Genomic DNA, 14,540 nt, shown 5'->3' with positions numbered 1-14,540 from the left:
TAACACCCATTGTTTCATGTTCTCTATGTATATAAATCTCCCCACAGTATTTTCCACTGAATGCAACTGATAAAGTGAGCTGTAGCTCACGAAAGCTTATGCTCAAATAAATTTGTTAGTCTCTAAGGTGCCACAAGTACTCCTTTTCTTTTCAAACTCCTAGAGAAAATTTTTTTTTTTAATATGCAACCTAAACCTCCCCCACTGCAACTTGAGACCATTACTCCTCGTTCTGTCATCTGCTACCATTGAGAATAGTCTAGATCCATCCTCTTTGGAACCTCCTTTCAGGTAGTTGAAAGCTATCAAATCCCCCCACATTCTTCTCTTCCACGGACTAAACAATCCCAGTTCCCTCAGCCTCTCCTCATAAGTCCTGTCCCCCCTAATCATTTTTGTTGCCCTCCGCTGGATGCTTTCCAATTTTTTCACATCTTTCTTGTAGTGTGGGGCCCAAAACTGGACACAGTACTCCAGATGAGGCCTCACCAATGCCGAATAGAGGGGAACTATCACGTCCCTTGATCTGCTGGCAATGTCCCTACTTATACAGCCCAAAATGCCATTGGCCTTCTTGGCAACAAGGGTACACTGTTGACTCATGTCCAGCTTCTCGTCCACTGTAACCCCTCGGTCATTTTCTGCAGAAAGCAAGTCAGGAAGACTCGATTTAATCATGGATTTCTACATACAAGTGCATTCTTGTTGGTTTTTATAACCTTAATACATATTCTTCACAATTCAGAGATAGATGTAGGTTTCATTTTTAGAAGGTACACACTATACATTTTTAAAGTGATTTATTTTGAGAACCTTTCAGATTAGTTTTACAACTATATCAGAAAATGAATGATTGTTTGGTTATTTCATTTACCAAAGGTAATTGAAGCAGATATTTATGAAGTCACTGGGAGGTGAACTATCTCTAATTCAACAGGGTAATCATTAATATTTGGGGGATTTTCTTGCCATTCTGTATTAGGAGGAGAACATCACCAGACAGACATTTAAATTGTGTTATTTAACTAAAACAACAACGTTATGTATTCTGGATATTTTTCTTCAACAGCAAACATATAATATTTTAACAAAACAAGCATATGAATTTTTGAATTTAGTTAAACATTTAAGTTTTTCAAAATCAGGTTTGTTTTTGTTAAAATTGTTTTTAACTAAAATAGTTCAATGAATTTAAAAAAAAATTAAATCGATTATGTCAGCCAGGTCAATATGAGTAACTTAAAATATTGGCTTTTGAAGCTAACTCAGTCATCTTCACCTTCATTTTCCTGTTTGCTCATAATCTGGAAAAGAAAAACAAGCTTTCCTGCTTTTCAGGTCCCAAACAATTTCTCAATTTGGAATGAATTAGTCCAAAGAAAGAAAATATTCTTTCTACACCGGCAGAAGAAGCTACTGCTGTTAAAAGTGAGATTATCACTTCAACAGTCTCTGAATCCAAATGCTTAAGTGACTTCCACCAGTTCACTGATATGACTTTCTTTAAAACATCATCAGCAAACATATTTCTTGAATGGTTCACCCTTAGCTCTGAAGTTCATTATAGTTGGCATTATGGAAGGATGATTGCTGGATGTCCATGTCATAGCCAACTCCTCCTCTTCAGCAGTTAAGGTTTGACCCTGGTACCAAGTATTGAGAATATTTTCAAGAAAATGAGCTGGAGATAGTGTTTGTCCCATTTGTTTTAATGCTTCTAATTTATCTCTGTCGTTGCATATTTCTCTTTTTAAGATCTCACTCAGTTCCTTCCAAATTTCAACAGCATAAGCCATAAAACAGCTATTCCCCTGCATTTTGTTCAAGGCTACAGAAATAGGCTACTGGGTACTCAGCACGTGTTTAAACTTTTCTCTTAAGTCCAGTGTTGAGAACTTTGGCTGTGACGTGCAATCTGTTTTTTCACAATTTTGTTCACAAACTGTCATCAGATTAGGCCAGTTCTTGATATAGTGCTCAAAACAGTCCACTACTGAGTTCCATCGCACATCTTGTGGGAGGGTTATCTTGGTTCCTCCCACTTTTTTCAAAGCAGCTGCTGCAAAGTAGTTGTTACAGAAGTAGTTTGCAATTTCAACAACATTAACCTTTATTTCTGGAACACCGAAGTCTTTGGCTAGGAGGTGCATCAAATGAGCAATGCAACCATCTGTTATTAGCTTGGGACGCTCTTCACTCTCTTCTAAATAATTTCTATTCATCTTGGATACATTTGCAGCATTGTCTGTGACCAAGCTGCATACTAGACATTTTAATTTTTTTTCACAGTTTGTTATAGCTTTTACTGCTACTTCTTGTAAGTATTCTGCTGTGTGTGCATTTCCTGATGTGTCAATTGTTTCTGTAAGGAAAACATTCCCTTCTTCTGTTGTCACACAAGCACATACAACAGGATGATTGTGGACATTGCTCCACCCATCAAGACTCAGGTTAACAGTTTCATCCTCTACACTTCTTGCACCCTGCTCAGTTTCTCTTTCATACACTTTATCCAGCAATTTGCCTGCGACATCTGCTCTGTTGGGTGGACTGTATCCTGGTCTTAATGACTGAAACATGTTAATAAAGTGTGGGTTCTCAATCATACAGAAAGGAGAGTTTGTTTCATAAACAAACCGGGCAATTTTTTCATCAATTACCTCTTTTTGTAATCTGCTGGTTCTTATCACAAATTTATCTATGGTTCTTTCTGGATGATGGAGTGTTTTTTTTTCTTTTTGCTATAAGTGGTATACTATGGCTGTGTGACATAGATGATGTGACTGAAACACTGTCATTGGCAGATAACTCTGAAACTACAGAAAATGATGGTGATCTTGAAGGTGGATAGTCTTCAGAATCCTGTATGTTGAGGATGGATTCTCCTAAACAAAATAAGTCAATGCAGTTATTTAATTATTATTACCATACTGCTCATTTAGTATTACTCATTGCATTCACTGACACTCAGTACTACTTTAAAGGTGAAATTGTAAAAGGAAGATCTGCCTATTTCAACTATTTATTTTTTATCACAGCTGCATCTAAAGTGATAGTACCAGAGAGTAACAACTATATTTTTTGCTCCAACATGAGAATTCAAGAATAGTCCAGAAGGAAGACAGGCAGTCCTTCGAAAGAAGTATGAAATAAAAAAGTCTTCAGTCACAACCTGAAGATCCTGCATCACCATGATCAGACATGTTCCCTTCATCATCTTCAGTGCAGCTTCCTCCTGAGAAGGAACACTTCTTATGATGTTGTTTCATTTGGGCAGTCAGGCCTGGCATTTCTTTGTTGCACGGTTTGCATTTTGCATGCATGCTACAGGAAGAGGAACTTCATTAAAATATTCCCAAACTGGGTCTCTTTTACGGCCTGCTGCCTTTATAGGTTTTCCCTTCTAGTGAGAGAATGGTATGGTAGATCTCAAATCAATGAAGGCTACACTCAGAAAGACCTCAAGACTTCTGGAATATGCTGCTCCAACAGTTTCACTTTTGTTTCTACTGCCTGTCCCTCCCTTCTGACATTTATCTCCAGACTTCTTCTTGTCTATTCTGCTCCCAACAATCTTCTATTAATTGAACTTTTTGAAACTTTGCATTTTTAGAGAGAGATAAGGGATTGACTCTGTCTACACAAATTTGCAGAGGGACAGTAGGGTTGAGGTCTGTTATTTCTCACGTCTATATATTATTTATTTATTTTATTTTAAAACATTTTTGCTGTTAACAAGCATGTTATCTCTGGAGACCCAAATGCACAGTTTGAGAACTGCAAAACTAAGCATTTCTGATGGTATCTTCTAGACTGAGCACTGAGTCCCACTGGGTAGATAGAAAGATTAACCTAAATAATCTATACAGAAGCCCCTGGAACCCCATAAGATTGGGTCCCTAATCCATGAACTATTGGAACTCATTTACAAAACTTTTCTTAGACTTTACTTGAATATATTGTCTCATACTATAGAATCAGAATGTATAATCCCTATTCCATGATGTCTTTGAGCTATAATGTATCTTAATTAAAACTATCTTTAGATAGCTTTTTTCCTCAAAAAGCATTTTATCAAAAAATCTGATCTAAATAAAAAAATCAGATTTTTAATTTTTTTTTTAAAAAATCATTGATTTTTATTCACCCTTCCTGGAGGTCAGAGTAGGAGACAGGCTAGAACTCCCAGGTTCTATTTCTGGCTCTAAATTCTCTTTGTATAGTCTGTTTTGGGGCAAGTCATGTCAACTCTGTGCTTCAGTTTTTCTATTTGAATTTTTATAAACAGTTACGAGATCCTGGGATGAAAGGTTCTGTTGACGTACACCATTTTATTTTTATTAATAACAATAGGAGAGTGGCAATGAAAACTTATATTTACATACATGTCTTGGAGATTTAAGGAAGGGGCCTTAAATCATGTTATACTTGAACAATAATCTTCAGTAATTCTCCCCCCAAATTAACAAGAGCATTCAAGTGTTTGTTCACAAAAGTAAGAAGCAGCAGCTGATTCTAAAATGATGAATTCCTTCATGTGACTTCAGAATGATGCTCTTTTGAATTAGATGAAATGTGTTATTTCTACTTCCATCCTATTTGTCCACTGGATTCCAGGTTCTAGATTCCAGCGGTCTATAATACTTTCAGCAAATTCCCTCACCAGTCGAAGCTATGATGTATCAGTTTCCATTTTATTTACTGCAATGTCCATCACCTGGTCACTATCACTGGCATTTTTTGCCTTTGCACACATCTGGCTATCTTGAGATGGAATTGGCTATTAAATTATTTCTCCTGTGTGTTTGACATAAAACACAGACACGCATCTTGAACATGTGGAATACAGTGTATGTCAGTCAAAGGAAGAGTGGTGGATGAGCCTTTTTAGGAAACCACAGACAATCATTGCACAGAGTATTGGAAGGATACAGGGCAGTTGTTCTGGTAGCTGTTGAGATGTCAAAACTGCGCTGATAACCATGTTACTGTCCATCCATTTCCCGTTAAGAAACATTTGTGGTGCATTTTTAATTTATGTTCATGTTTAATAAATGCAGAATTACTATGCTTTGCAAAATATTGTGTTACTGAATTCTTTTTTTCTCTGTCATTCTGGCTGGTTTAGGACAAAGTGTCCTATGTCATTACAATAGGAGGGACACCGTATACCCTTCACCTGAAGCAACAGTAAGTGATTGACTTTGTTCCTAACCCTTTGGCTCTTATCTGTTATAAGCCAGTCATGTGGCTCAAAAAAGGTTCTAATAAGGTTTATTAAATATTGGATAATTTGTCTTCAACTTCCCTTTCTTTTCCAATCATTGGTTATAATTTTCAGTCTGTAACAGTCCAAGCTGATACTTCTCTATCTTCTTTGCTGTAGCCTCAGTTATTACTAGTATTGTGCACTGACAATGGGAGAATCTAAGATTCTGTAGTAGGAAGTATTTTCAGAGATCCATGTATTCTTCAGTTTCAAGACTTAAGCAGAAGATTGAGAAGCTGACTGGCAAACAGCAAAAGAACTTGGAATCCTCAGAAGGGTTTGTATCTATGTGATCTGAAGGCTGCACATAACTGGCATCTCATCTAGCTCAGCAATTTTCCAGTCTGAAAGAAGCAATAAAACATTAAATTGTAACTCAAGAAACAAAACTAAGGGGTGATACAAATCATTGCAGCATGTTGAAAATAGTGTGGGTGCTCTTTAAACTTGCAGTGATGTGTAATCTTTATTTTTTAATGCAAACATTTTTTATTCTCTTTTTATAGACTATTTTTATCTGATGATTTCAGGGTTTATACTTACAGCAAAGGGGGGGCTGTTCATTCTGATTTCCCACATATTAAGGTAAGATTTAACTACTTTGTTTTGCAGCTTCTTAGCTTTTTCAGAACAGAGTTCCTGTTAGAAATACTCTCTGGGGATTTTACATTTTTTTAAGTATCAGAAAATCTCTCCCTATCTTTACTTATTTATTGCTGACATTCTACTAATCTTGGCATGAGATTTCTTCAAGGAAACATTCTCCATGGAGAATTAACAATAAGATTACTTACTTCAAGTTTATTTTGGTTGGCTAATTATCAAATTTTTCAAAGAAACGACTAGTTAGACTGAAATGTGCTTACAGTAGTTAACTTGCAGAATGGACACTAAAGGAGCAAACATATCACTTGTGCTTAAATTCAGAGGGGAAGGCCAGGACAGGAAAATTGGGGATTTTCTACTGTCCTATACATTTACCTAAGGTAATGTTTAGATCCTCCATCACAAACTGTCCCCCATAGATTCTCTACTCCAGGATTTAGCTGAGGCTGGTGTCATACTAGCTGCCTTTTCTCCTAATGTAATCCATTGCTTAACTTATTAGGATTTACTCACACAAGCTAATGTGCTTTTTCTGAAAACAATAGGAGTTGAGGAAGTGCAGCATCTTTCCGGATGGGTCCCTTACTTCCTTCTCTCAGACTGCTTTATTGTGGTCTCCAGGGTAGATCTGTGAAAGGATCCCAAGAGGTAGAGAAGAGGGTCACTAGTTGCTCTCCCATTGGGTCATCCCGTCTAGATGCACGCCCTTCCCTCACCTCCATTTAATTTTTAAAGTGTTTAATCTTTTTCCTTTCTCCTCACGACTCTTTTGTTTACTGGTCTGGCGTCTCTCCAGAGGTGGGGAGGAGGAGGCCAGGGTGAGTATGAACATGCTGGGGAGTGGTCTGGGGGATCTGCAACGCAGATCTTCCCAACTCCTTTCTCCTGTCCTACCAGGGAAACATGTAAAGGCCTTGCATAGACTACTTTAGCCATTAGGATGAAGTATCCTGTGCAGAACAGCTGCGGAGCCACTCTGTAGCCTTGGGGAAAGGTTCCTCCTCCTATAGTCCCTCACTCATATCTCCAGCTCCCTGCCCAGTTGCTCTGGCGGGCACTGACCTCAGCTTTTGAGTCAGAAGAGTGAGATGTGTTCTACCTCCACACTTCTATTTTTAGGTGGTTTCAAGTTCCATATAAGTGTCTTTGGAAGCTCCAAAATGTACTGATAAGTGGAGATGACCTGGTTGGAGAACTATACTTACGGATAAGCAAGCTATTAATTTTTCTTTGATTTTTTAATTTTTTTTATTTAGGATGATTGCTACTATCAAGGATATATTGAAGGCTTTCCCAATTCACTTGTGACACTCAGCACCTGCTCTGGGCTCAAGTAATGAAATATTTTAATATAATTTTAATATAATAATACCTTTAGTAAAATTCAGTATCCTGGACACTAGTGTGGTAGCAGTTGGAAAATGCTGACTTTTTAATGGTGCCCACTATATATAGTATCTAACATTTAAGGTCTCAAGCTGATGGCAGATCATTTTATAACTTTATGTAACCTGCACTGTTTGCTTTTTCAGAGGGCTATTGCAGTTTGAGAATGCCAGCTATGGAATTGAACCCTTGGATTCTTCACCTGGGTTTGAGCACATTATTTATCAAATAAAGAATAAAAACACTGAGAGTCCACTTTTTGCAAACAACTACACTGATATAGGGAGAGAAAAGGTGACAGAAAAGGTGTCTTACAAGCTGCATACAGATATTGAAGTGAGTTCCGCTTTTTATCATAATGATAGAGATTATGTCTAACCTGAAATCCAGGGCACAGGAAATTCACTGTGATGGTCTTGAATCTGGATTTAATTATTAATTATGTGCATGATATGCAGAAAGTGGGCATATGAGAGCCATAACTTTGGTAAGAAACAATAGTACTGGAAATAAGTTATTCATAAAGAAGTATGATCCATTAGCCTGAACATGATGCTCTGTGTCACCACGGTATCTGCAGACACAATGTTACTAATGCTGTCCCATATTCAGGGGAATAGTTCTATCTCAGTCAGGATGGCTTTAACCACACATGCACAGCTCCAGCCTCAGGTGTTTGAATGAGGATAACGCCTGTAAATCTCCCTGAGTAGAGTCTCACTGTCAGCATTAAACTGCAGGTCTAATTTCCACTTGCAAATGTAGACAGTCATGCCTTATTTTTGGCTCCCTACTTCAACTTTAACTACTCACTCTTGATGCCCTTCCACCGTGGCTTGATTAGAGGATGGATTTTCAATCTTGGCCTTCCACAGAAGAAAATCCCAGAACTTCATGCGTAGATCCTATTTGCTGGGTCAAAGAAGGCATTGAGGACCACAGAGACAACAGACAAGATGTTGCTGGTGCCAGTGTTGAGAGTGGAGACTGACTGGAGGGACATTTAACTATCTCACCAGAGAACTGGTGGCATTTCAAAGGGCAAAAATAAGACGCAAATGGCATAGGAGGCATAAAGTTCTCCAGAGATGTTTGGGGCTTAAGATCTTGGCCTCCCAGAAGCTTCCATTGGACGAGGGAGACCAATTCATAGAGTGGAGTGGGAGGGGGAAATTATTTTTGATTGAGACTAAAATTTGGCATCAGAATATCCAATTTTTCACTTTTCAAGTATCTGGAAAGTGATGGCATTTGGCTGGTTTGGCCAGCTGTGCATATTACTTCTGCGGCTCCTTGGTTCAGAAGTTTTGCTAATAATGAAGAGTGAGTGTCATTATCAGAGGGGTTATCAGTTGTGTAGTCTGTTTGTTTTATATTCATCTCTATTTTCTTAATATTGTGGTACAGAAATTTTAAGACCAAATTATGCTCAAGTTTTTGGAATGTTATTGTTATTTGCATTACTGAATCTTTTAGTCTAACAAATAATGTACCATATGTTTTTAAGGTTATGATTGTTTTCAGAAATATAGAACTCTTTCCATGAAAGGATGATGGTGGTGGTTTTGAGCAGCACAGCTGAGCATAGGTATTCAAGCTAAAAATCTAGTGTTAAGGAATGTACCTCATCTTCACAGTGTTAATAAGTGATACAAAAGGTAAAATTTTGAAATAATTATGAAATGTTGAAGGCTTTTTTTTCAGTCAATGTCAGATGTCACTAAATCCCCCAGATACCTGGAAATGTATGTCATTTTGGACAAGGGTTTGGTAAGTCCATATCAGTCAAATTTGCTTTACTTCATATATTTCCGCTACTTTTTAAAACGTCATAAAATGCATCGTTTTAAGGCTGTCCTTCTAAAGGTCTGGGATGTAATAATCAGTAAAGTTAAGATTTTGTCTTGGGAATTTTTATTAAAAGTCACGGACTGGTCACAGGCAATAAACAAAAATTCACGTAAGCCTGTGACCTGTCCTTGACTTTTACTAAAAATACCCTTCAGGGGGTGGGGAGGACTAACAGTGAGAGCCGCACCGGGGGCTGACTGCTTACCACTGCTCCAACCCCAGCTGCTGCTCCTGCAGTGGGGACTTACCAAGCCTGGTTGCTGCTCCAGCCCTTAAGGGCTACTCCAGACCCAGCTGCTGCTCCTGAGGCCACTGCCCATGCCCCAGGCTGCTGCTCTGGCCTTGGGGACTGCTCCATCCCCAGGCCGCTCTCCTGCCGTTGTTCCTGGGCAGGGGCTGACAGCTACTCCAGCCCTGCTGCTGTGGCGGGCTGAGGCCAAAGAAGTCATGGATGTCGGTTAAAGTAATGGAATCTGGAATTATCAGATATATAGTATCCATTTTGTCAAAGGATCAATGCATATTTTGTTTATGGATTTGGAAGGAAACTGAGAATTAAAATAATTAGACACATTTAAATGCTCAGAATTTGAGGCTCATGTGAACATTCCACTGCTTCATCAGGGAAATGACTGACCAAAAAAATGTTGTTCTGTAATGATTTTTAGCTGTTACTTAAAGAATTGTGTTATTTTCCAGTACAACTATCTGGGTTCAGACAAGGATGTTATAACACAGAAAATAGTCCAGCTTCTTGGATTTGTCAACAGTGTAAGTTACTGCCTTTTTTGTTTCATATTGAAATGAAATCTGGATGGTTTACTTGGATGTTATTAAAGGTCAAAGATTTTCTAGATTTTCTCATTTTCTCCAGGGAGTTGTTTAGTCTTGATTTTAATTCTTGGCTCTCAAGTTTTTGGCTGATGATAGCCAGGAGATCTTTATAGCAATTAGAGAAAAAACATTTAAGTGCTTCACCTCAAGCTTGTGTTGTATTTCTCTGAAGTCTTGTCTAGATTGGTTAAAAAGGTGGGTTTTTTTAAACTTTTTGCCTCAGACAGATATGTTATGTAACGTTTTAATTCAGTGCTGTTTAAAAACACATTAGCACCTAGTGTGGGCAGGTTTAGCCTCTTTCACAATGTTAGCCAATCATAATCAACCCTAGATTCCACCCACAGACTCTGGTGCTCTCATCCATCTGGGAGTGTAGGAACTCTGCAGGATACCGTCCCCAGTTTTTGTCCATTTGTGTCCCTCAGGAAAGTGAAAATCTGTCTGCCTGTCTACATGGGGCAGTTATACCAATATAAGGTGGCATGTGAATATAAACCACTAAGTTATGTCAGTGTAACCTCCCCAAGTGGACACTCTTATTCTGGTATAAGAGTCCCTTTTTCTGGTTTAGTTTATTAGCAGTTTAAGCTAAACTGAAAAAAGCCGCCCTTACTCCAGCATATGAGTGTCCACACAGGGGTATTATACTGTTAACTATACCAGTATAATTATAACAGTATAACTGGAAAATTTTCCCATGTAGACAAGCCCTAAAACTGTTTTATTCCTCTCTCAGCATTTGTTTTGACTCTTGGTTCTTTTGTTTTTGGTTTATAATTTGTATTTTTCTTTTATAAAGTTTTTTGTCTAGCTTTGTTATCTTTTTTTCTGTTTGCCATAAGTCATCTTGATTCTAGGTGTCTGCTTGTCTCCAGAGGTACAAACAGTAACAGATCTCCACTCTGTAATCATTGGTCCAGAGCCCTGATATCACTAAACCTGTTGATATCAGCCAGGGTTGCTCCTCAGTGCTTCCAATTTTCAGTTTCTTCCTTATTTCTCACAAAGGAGGAGGAGCTTCGAAGAGATTGCTGTATTGGTGCATCTCTAGGCTTATTAAACAGCTGCCAATCGGAAAATCCTTCCCCTTCCCCTCCCCCCCCCCATCATTCAGCCTTTTGTACCAAAAAAAAAAGGAAAATTTTTGTTTGCCTCTGAAATTGTAGTGTTGTGGACATGATCAGGGTTAGGGCTTAAAACCTGTTATTTATTTGAATATATGCTTTACTTATGAATCCTCTTTTTATTTACAGAAACCCCTCTTCTCAGAACTTGGGTTTGGTCTGCTGGGCAAGCACTATGTATTTTGCTTGCATTTTTCTCTCCCCATTCCCCTTTTAGTTTTACAGGTGTTGGAGAGAAGTGCCCCCGCAACCAAGTGCTGTTGTGTGATGTCTATTTTGCTAAGTTGGGCCTTTAGCTTATTCTTTATAAAATTAAAATACTGCTATGCATAAAACGTAATTGAACATCTGTTTCTTCTGTTGTATTTTCAGATGTTTACACCTCTTAATATTACAATTGTACTGTCTTCCTTGGAGTTTTGGACAGATAATAATAAAATTCGCACAACAGGGGAAGCTGATGAGATACTACAAAGATTTTTACAATGGAAAGAATCTTACCTTGTTCTTCGGCCACATGACATGGCATATTTATTTGTGTAAGAAGAACATTTCTCTATTATTAAAATAAGGCACACTGGAAATCTTTTAGACTGTCATAGCATGGACTAACACAATTCCACATGACCAAGAAACATCTCTTGTAAAAATAATAGAACAGATACTATGAATTATTATAAATATAATTCTAGATGTACTGTGTTTACAAAATATTTTCAGATTTCTCAGAGTGTTTATGTGGTAAACAATAGAAAGTAAAAGTTAAACTATAAGACACAAACAACATTGTCCTTTTAAACACTGCTACGAAGAACATAGTTATATTCAAGAGTCTGTTTTTGTGTTTTAGTTACAGGGACCACCCTAATTATGTAGGGGCAACATTTGCAGGAAGGATTTGTCTCAGAAACTATGCTGGAGGAGTTGCTCTGGTATAGTATTATTGGATCTACATTGCTAGTGAACATTGTAACGCTGGCTTCAGAAGGAGCGGTGGTGGGTGCTCAGCACCTGTGAAAAACAGCTCATTTGTATTTAGATGCCTTAAATATGCATTTGGATGCTTGACTTTAGGCAAAAAGAAAAGGAGTACTTGTGGCACCTTAGAGACTAACCAATTTATTTGAGCATGAGCTTTCGTGAGCTACAGCTCACTTCATCGGATGCATACCGTGGAAACTGCAGCAGACTTTATATATACACAGAGAATATGAAACAATACCTCCTCCCACCCCACTGTCCTGCTGGTAATAGCTTATCTAAAGTGATCATCAGGTTAGGCCATTTCCAGCACAAATCCAGGTTTTCTCACCCTCCACCCCCCCCACACAAATTCACTCTCCTGCTGGTGATAGCCCATCCAAAGTGACAGCTCTTTACACAATGTGCATGATAATCAAGTTAGGCCAGTTCCTGGACAAATCCAGGTTCTCTCACTCCCTCACCCGCCTCCAAAAACCCACCCCCATACACACACAGACTCACTCTCCTGCTGGTAATAGCTCATCCAAACTGACCACTCTCCAAGTTTAAATCCAAGTTAAACCAGAAATCGGGGGGGGGGGGGGTAGGAAAAAACAAGAGGAAATAGGCTACCTTGCATAATGACTTAGCCACTCCCAGTCTCTATTTAAGCCTAAATTAATAGTATCCAATTTGCAAATGAATTCCAATTCAGAAGTTTCTCGCTGGAGTCTGGATTTGAAGTTTTGGTTAGAACAATTTGCAGTAGAACTTTGAATGTTAGGGTTTTACTTGCTCTATAGTTTCCTCCTAGCCCTTTAAAGTACTTTAGAGCTTTACTTTGCACGGTGCTGAGTACTCTGGCACTAATCCAGCAAAACACTTAAGCAGTCCCTTTATCTTGGGACTGTTCATGAATTAAGGTTAAGCACAATTTTAAATGTTTTGCTACATCAAGGCCAGTTAGAACTTTGCAGGATTGAATCTTAAGAACAGTTACCATACGCATATGCATTTCTTTTACCATATGGCATATCAAGTTCTGCACTGTTTTTCACACCCTGGGCATCTTCATTGCTTTCATTTGAGTTTTCCAGAATGTAAGTCAGCATGAACTTTGGCCTTGCATTGAAGACAAGCATCTTGAGGTTCTTTACATAAAAGCACAGACATTTTTATTAAATATGACCTGACTACATTGGGCAGGAAACAGAAAGGTTTAGAATTTTATCATTGTTTTTGTTTCTTATTCTGAGTTACTTTGATGATGATTTTCAGTGATTTCTCTTATTTAGTATCAAAGGGCTGTAACACTGGAGACATTTTCAGTCATCATTGCACAGCTGCTGGGGCTTAGTCTGGGAATAGCATATGATGATTCTAGGGACTGTCAGTGTTCTGGATCCATCTGTATAATGAACACTAAAGCAGTGTAAGATTTTTTTATTTATATATCTCATGTAACATGACATTATTATTATTGAGAACTGTTTTCCTGTGGCATGCAAGTTCAATCATTATAAATGACCATGGATTAGTATTTAAGTGGTTGTGTGAGGTGCTGAGTGCCTCCTGTGAAGTGTGAGATTCCTCAAATTAGCCTGTTGTCAATGGAATTCTTGGGTGCCAGTTATGCATACCAAAAAAATAACTAATTTCTAAAGAACATATCTGAAAATAATTTTTCACATCTGAATGCAAGTATACATTATTCATGTTTATATTGAAAGGTTCATAGTAGGCTTTGATTATAGATTTTTGTTACCTTTTCCTTGTATTAATGAGCTTTGAGTGGAACAGAATTCACTGTTGGCTTGTTCATATTTTTGTAATGCTTTATTTAATTAGTTTTCTGTTTATATGATACTGCATGGAAAGGGTTAATTTTCAAAGTCATAGAATATCAGGGTTGGAAGGGACCTCAGTAGGTCATCTAGTCCAACCCCCTGCTCAAAAGCAGGACCCATCCCCAATTAAATCATCCCCAATTAAATCAAAGTCTGGCATGATCATTACAGTTACTAGCAGTCATGTGCTTAATATCCTTTCAACCCTTAAAAGTGGTGGAAAGAGTCTAAACTCTGTTGGACAAAGTCTGCAATAAGGGGGCAATCTCACTGAAATCTGTGGGATTGCATGCATGTAACAATGCAAAATTTGTTCCATGGCATTCACTGGGCATTACTTTGCTCTTTTTCCAGGAAACTGCTTTTAATTATTTTTTGGATAAAACATACAAGGTCATATGACTAAGCCTCAAATTGTATTTTCCATAACATATGTCTTATCAGACATTACTTATATATAGTCAATTCAGATCAGATCAAGACAAGCTAAAAATGAGCTACTCTGTACTGCTCTAGAAAGCTTCTGAAAGTGTTCACAAGCCAATAAGCTAACGAGTGGCTCAAGGTACTCTCAATAGGATCATTTAACCCTGCTGTCACTCAGTCAAATCCAGCCAAAGGGCCCTATGGAAACAGATGCCTGTGACTAACTCATTG

General features: G+C 38.0%; 1 protein-coding gene across 1 annotated transcript in view; it reads left to right on the top strand.

Annotated features, from left to right (window-relative positions):
- The window catches only part of LOC144257553 (disintegrin and metalloproteinase domain-containing protein 32-like), a 39,155-nt gene that overhangs the window by 8,248 nt on the left and 16,367 nt on the right, over window positions 1–14,540 (top strand). The window contains exons 3-11 of the mRNA XM_077805534.1: window positions 5,129–5,190; window positions 5,776–5,854; window positions 7,132–7,208; window positions 7,408–7,597; window positions 8,966–9,031; window positions 9,812–9,883; window positions 11,446–11,612; window positions 11,924–12,005; window positions 13,332–13,468. Coding sequence (XP_077661660.1) covers window positions 5,129–5,190; window positions 5,776–5,854; window positions 7,132–7,208; window positions 7,408–7,597; window positions 8,966–9,031; window positions 9,812–9,883; window positions 11,446–11,612; window positions 11,924–12,005; window positions 13,332–13,468 — 932 coding nt within the window. The remainder of the gene's footprint in view (window positions 1–5,128; window positions 5,191–5,775; window positions 5,855–7,131; window positions 7,209–7,407; window positions 7,598–8,965; window positions 9,032–9,811; window positions 9,884–11,445; window positions 11,613–11,923; window positions 12,006–13,331; window positions 13,469–14,540) is intronic.

This window comes from Eretmochelys imbricata, chromosome 26 (genome assembly GCF_965152235.1).
Source record: "Eretmochelys imbricata isolate rEreImb1 chromosome 26, rEreImb1.hap1, whole genome shotgun sequence".
NCBI classification, from domain to species: Eukaryota; Metazoa; Chordata; order Testudines; family Cheloniidae; genus Eretmochelys; species Eretmochelys imbricata.
The sequence above is the reverse complement of the archived record's forward strand: the minus strand, read 5'-3'. Positions and strand labels throughout refer to the sequence as shown.